General features: G+C 30.5%; 1 protein-coding gene across 35 annotated transcripts in view; it reads left to right on the top strand.

Moving 5' to 3' along the window:
- LOC108693115 (myosin heavy chain, muscle) overlaps positions 1-6316 on the top strand; it is a 51265-nt gene that overhangs the window by 11702 nt on the left and 33247 nt on the right. For 19 of the 35 annotated variants that reach the window (XM_018201825.1, XM_018201860.1, XM_018201861.1 and 16 more), the window contains 2 exons: positions 164-262; positions 2319-2422. In XM_018201825.1, coding sequence (XP_018057314.1) covers positions 164-262; positions 2319-2422 — 203 coding nt within the window. Of the gene's footprint in view, positions 1-163; positions 263-767; positions 872-2318; positions 2423-5530; positions 5635-6316 lie in introns of all 35 variants that reach the window. The other 16 variants (XM_018201833.1, XM_018201847.1, XM_018201853.1 and 13 more) reach the window with 2 other exon arrangements.

Raw genomic sequence — 6316 nt, 5'->3', positions numbered from 1 at the left:
TATATATATTTCATATATATTTCATATATACACATATTTTTTTTTTAGATGTTTTGCTTTTAAAAAGTAAATGTAGAACTTTTTTCATAGAACTTTTTTTATAAACAAAAAATATATTTCTTCAGATAAATATATTTTATAACATAATGTTCTTTTTATACAGATCTACTGGAGAAGGCTCGTGTCATCTCTCAACAAACCCTCGAGCGTTCCTATCATATCTTCTATCAGATGATGTCCGGTTCAGTCAAGGGACTGAAGGGTAAGATCATTAATATTTCTCGTGAAAGAAAGTGAAATCCGATCGAAATAGGATTTGCATGTCAATTCCCATGAATTATATTTCTTTCCTATAGGATCATGTCGACAAATCATCGTTATCTCGAGAAAGATGAAAAAATCAATTATTTGTAAAAATTATTTACACATTTGTTATATATAATAAAGAAATATCAATTATGACACGGCAACGTCATCAGTTAGAAAATTAATTGTTCTTTTGAATTAAACATAATATATACATACAATTAGTCATCTTTAGAGAATAATAAATTGATTTTTTTCTCGAGATAGCGATTATTTTTAGAGCGCTCGGGAACACTCTAGCTAATAACGTGATTAGATCGATAAGATGAGATAGGTGCTGTGGAGCCTGGAAGAAAGAAAGGTTCCGCGCATGACTCGGTGTAATCTCCCGGAAAGTCGCCCTCTTTCCTTTCACGAATCAGCAAAATTTCTCACTATCGAATTATCCTCATTCCACGCAGAGATATGCCTCCTATCGAACAACGTCAACGATTACTACTTCGTATCTCAGGGCAAGACAACGATCCCAAACGTCGACGACGGCGAGGAGTGTTTGCTGACTGACGTAAGAGCCTGACGATAACGAATATATCGCAGGATTCTCGCCTCTTATTTATTACCTTTGTATATGATACCTTAGACTCAGTTGCTGACCACAGTTGGCAATTTTCGTGGATTAACCGTATATCGCGTTGCCTGGAGGAACTGTAGCAGGCAATTCGTAACGCCTCTAGAACGGGGTATTGTGAGAGAAACGTGTCTATCAAGATCGATTTTCTTAATCGGATAATGTAATTCAATATTTACTAAGTAGTTTTATATTACATTTACTATCAATTGATTTTTATTAATAATTTCAAATAGAAGAAAACTCTACTCTTGGTTCCATTAATAACTTGCAAGCAAAGAAATATATATGACAAGTTTGTAAACATTTTAATCGATAAAATTTGAGAAATCGAGAAATTTATAATTTTTAAATAAATTTCATTCTTTTAGAATTTTGTAATTTTAAGTTAGATCTAACTTTTTAAAAATTAGATTAAATTTTAATTAAAATTTAACTTTACTAAAAAAAAATCAAAACTAATTTGATAAATTAAAGAAATCTTATTTTATTTAAAGCAATTTTATTTAAGATTACTTGGTTTTGTTTTCTTAGGAAAAAAATGAAATAAAATTATTATTCCAAAATAGAGATTCGGCGACGACAGTAGCGTATCTCTCGTAGAATAGCGTGCTGTATAGTAGATAGATCTCTCCGCTGCAAGAGGGAGAGCTGGAACATTTTGTATATAATTTCCTAGCAAAGGCGTAATCCGCAAAAGGAGCAGCGGTATTTTGCAGAGCTATATTGTAGAAACGTACTTTTATAGATTATAGAAGATATTCTGAATACCGAACGTTGACATCGTAGACGAAGAAACTATCTTGAGATTGTTATATGTGTATAGTCGAAATTTCAGAAGCTTTCAGAAAATTCCTTAAGAATTCAATGAAGCACATTTGCATAAAAATATTTACAGAAACATTACATGAAAATAACCCGTTAAAATTAATAAGAAATATGTATCGTAATATTTTTTAAAAAAGAATAAATGTTAAGAATAAAAAAACTTTTTTAAGTTTTAAAAAGTTCTTCTTGGTCTAAATCTAATTAATTTTGCTATGTCACAGCACGAATTCGTGATATAAATGAAAATATATATATTTATAAATAAGAAAAGAAGAACTAACACTTTCTGAAGAGAAAACAGATACTTTGATAGTTTCTTCGTCAAGGTGATGATCCCCTAATGAGCACAGGTGGGATCTCTTTGTTGTTATCTTTTTCTCTCTAGTATTTTACTTTGAGACGCAGTTGAGAGAACCCGCGGACTCGCAAGGGTTCATAGATCCCCTGTAGATACAACCCCTTTAGGTAGCACGATGGAAAGCCACCAAAAAACATGGCCCACCATCGATTGTTCTAACCACCCGCATGTTTTCTTTCTTTCTATTCGGTCCTGTAGCGATGTGTCTGCTGTCCAACAACATCACCGACTACTACTTTGTATCGCAAGGCAAGACGACGATTCCTGGCCTCGATGACGGCGAAGAGCTTTTGGTTACCGATGTAAGTGCAACGACCTGGACCAGCTGGCGTCAATAATTACGCCAGTAAAAAAAATTCCATTGAGATAATAGGATTAAATGAACTTTTGGAAGCTGTACTTCCAGATTAAATTATTTTATATAACAATTATTTAACTCATATTTATGCAATATATTATTTATAATTTTTACCTTTCGTTATATTTTATCAGATTTACATAATATTAATTTATCGTATTTCTTAGTGAAAATATTTTAAAGATAATACTATGTAACTGATATTTAGATACGCGTTAATTTTCAAATTATTGTTTAATTTTCATTTTTGCATAAAAGCTATTTATACCATTTTATAAAAGAAGATAATTTCTGCTTATTTATTTATGTAGTAATCTTAATTTGTTTCTGAAATTGTTATAGTAATTTTATACCTTAATCGTCTTAGTGTGTATAAAAATATCTATTCTCGAAGCCCGCTGGTCCAATTCTCTAAGCACTAGCTCCTCTGTAAATAATTGTCGCCTTTCCATATACAGCGACTGCTTCCGGAAAAGTGTCATCGCTCACTGAATACTTCACCGAGTGACGATTCTTTTTCATTTTGAATTTTTTTGGTGTCAGCTTCTACTTACATATCCTGTATTTAGTATGAAAATGTTTATCTATGTTATTATTTCTTCTTATGTGTTAGCTGTATTTCTCAACGTTTTTTCTCTTTCTTTCTTTCTGTTTCTTTCTGCTATCTTCTATATTTCCATTGCAGCTCTTCAATGTGCCACGTGATTAACCGAATATATTCTTACAGCGTTACATGCGGACATCTGTACATTATTACAACTTCTCCCTATTTTTCTCTATAAAGAAAAACATATCTTTGAGAGACATATCTTTCTCTCTTTTCTTCTTCTCTATCGCACTCTCATTTTTTTCAGCAAACTCGCCGATAATAACTTGCTATTATCTTTTTTATTGCGAGCATCGACGATACAGTTACTTTGTGATCTAAGATTTCAAATTAAAATTTTATTAAAATAATTATTAATTAATAAATCAATTATTGGATTAATTTGGTTAAAAAATATTTTCCGAGAAAGAAGAGGTGAATTTTTTATATGATGAATAAAGGGACTTGTCAACGATGATCGCACTTGCTTGCCAAATACAAGATCGAGCATGGATAAAAAAAAGAACAAACTAATACAGAAACTAATACAGAAACTATGTTGAGCAACCGGATCAGCGACTACAGGTACATTAACCAGGGTAAGACCAGAATTCCGGGAATCAACGATTGCGCAGCCATGGATGCAACGGACGTAAGTCCAGCCCCCAAGGTGTTTTCGAACCTCGGCGAAATTCAGACTCCTTTGTGGCTTCTTATGAAATTATTTTAAAATATTGACTTATTTTGAACCAATATTTTATTGTGGAAGAAGTAATTATTAGAAACTTTTTGTAAAAAAGGGAGATACCTATACTATAATTATCTTTTAAATAATTAAAACCGACTGTCTCAATGATCATTTCAATTATTATATAATCGCAATTGCATATTCGATTAATTTATAAAACTGCAGAGTTAAAAAAATTAAATATTTATTTTTTTCATTTAAATGGCTTAAGGGAATCCTAAAATCGTCTGTTTTATCGAACGTAATAATTTTTCTGAAAGGTTTTCGTATGTATTTTACAGATTTGATACTCTTTTTTAGAATTAAAGTATAAGCATTAATAAAGTATAAGCATGTCTGATAGGTGGAGTTTATGTTGAGAGTGAAAAAAATTTTTGAATATTATTAAATAAATTGAATATTACTAAATAAAAATGAATTCAGAAAATAAAGTAAAAAAGAACGAAAATATTTTTATGAAAATTATAAATTATAAAATTTACTTGAACTCTCTGGAAATTGTAAAAATTAAAATTTTTATATATTATACATTTCACTATTAATTAAATAATCTTCTTCATTTATTTGTTTTTAAATTGAAATCTCTTTTTTTAATCGAATATAACATCTAAAGTTATCAAGTGACATTTGTTTGATATAAAAGCATAATTGTTAAACTGTACTTACAAAATTAGAGTCTCCAGACATGTAAATTATACGAAGAAAACAACATTGAATTCTTAGAATTAGGTTACGTAAATTAGAATTACGTATCTAATTTGATACGAAAGCCTTACAAAAATTTATGTGTATGTATGTATGTATGTATGTGTACGATATTTATGTAGTAATATCTAGTAATGTTTCGTAGTCAATGTTTCGTAAATTGTATGTATGTATGTATTGTAAATCATGTATTGTGTCGTGTTTTATCGGTAAAATAGCGATCGCATTAGAAGGTCTTTAGGATCTCCTTAATTTTAAACTTCAATATAATTTATAAAAATAATTATTTTTCTGCTTTTCTTATTGAGCAACAAACAAAGTGATGCTGAAGTTTGCCCGAGGAATCGTCACCCCCTCGCCCCCCGCCTGCGAAAGCTGCCTGCCGCAATCGGGGCGCGGGGAGATTGGGAGCGCGAGACTTTCTCACGCTGAAGAAATATTCTCTTCTGTCAAGATAGGAACTTATCGCCCCCATTTACCCGCTCCCCGATACGCCCATCACACTATTATCGTCCGTCCTGTATATGTCCAGACTGTTGAAAACACGCGCTCGCAAATGCAATCTCTTCGTCTTTTTCGCGATTCAATCATCTTCCAAAAAGATCTTTTTGCTAAATGGAAGAATTAAAAGAAGTCCTTAAACAAAGATATATTTTTTGATAACAAAATTGAAAAATTGTTTCTGAGTTTAAAATAATATTGGACAAAGAGGTTTTTTTGAGAAAATATATTTTATAAAAATTCGCTGGAGAAAATGTTTATTAGTTATATTAAATACGTTATATCAAATTTAAAATTTAAATTTTTTAAAAATCTTTTTGGAAAAGATATACTCAAAGATTTTTCTCGCGTTGGATCTTTTGAGTCTTAAAAATTGATTAACGATTGAAGCTCCGTGTCGCGTGTCGCAGATCAATAATGACCACTGATTAAGGCTGAATCGAGTACTGGATCTTTAGGAACAAACTGAAACAAATCTAAAACTGCATTTTATTCTCCGAAATGCTTCACAGATATTTGTTTATTATCCAACAACATACACGACTATGTCAACGTGTCCCAAGGAAAAACCACGATCCCCAACGTCGATGATGGCGAAGAATGTTTGCTGACGGACGTAAGTCCTTAGATATCACTCCAGTTGTAAAAACGATGCCTTTCCTTTTTCGCCCTGTAAAAATTTTTCCTTTTTTCGTATTTTTACCTTTTCTCTGTCTTTAAATTATGAGGATATATAAATCCACACATCTTATACCAGCGACATCGATCAAGAAACCTCGTTTGAACATTTTTATTCATACAATCAATAGATTAAAATTAACGGTTTATAGTAACGAAAATTTATAATAATGAAAAGTTATAATAATAATGAAAATTAATAAAAAGACAACAATTTGTTTATTAAAAGGATAGAATATCTTTTGAAGATCGACGTCGCTGTGGTTTTTCTGTCTTAGTGATTTATCGGAACATACAAATGCGGACAATAATGAGCAATAATTTTGTGCAATTATCTAAATAAAATTTTTAGTTTTGTAAAACTTATTAATTTTTTAAATTATTTAATTTATCTTTGATTATTCTTAAAAATGTAATTATTAGGGGTCTCAATATATAATAATATATTATAATAATAATAATAATAATAACTTTATTGCATTGCGTAAGCTTATGAATTAGATTTACAGTTTAAGTTACAGAATTAGGTTTAGTTAGTAATATATACAGAAGTGGTAACGATAAGAACAAGCAAATGGTAAAGCGACAGCAATATTATTGATGTATAGCCAGTTATAAAA

Source organism: Atta colombica, unplaced genomic scaffold, assembly GCF_001594045.1.
Source record: "Atta colombica isolate Treedump-2 unplaced genomic scaffold, Acol1.0 scaffold88, whole genome shotgun sequence".
Taxonomy (NCBI): domain Eukaryota; kingdom Metazoa; phylum Arthropoda; class Insecta; order Hymenoptera; family Formicidae; genus Atta; species Atta colombica.
This window is presented reverse-complemented; position numbering and strand designations above follow the sequence as displayed.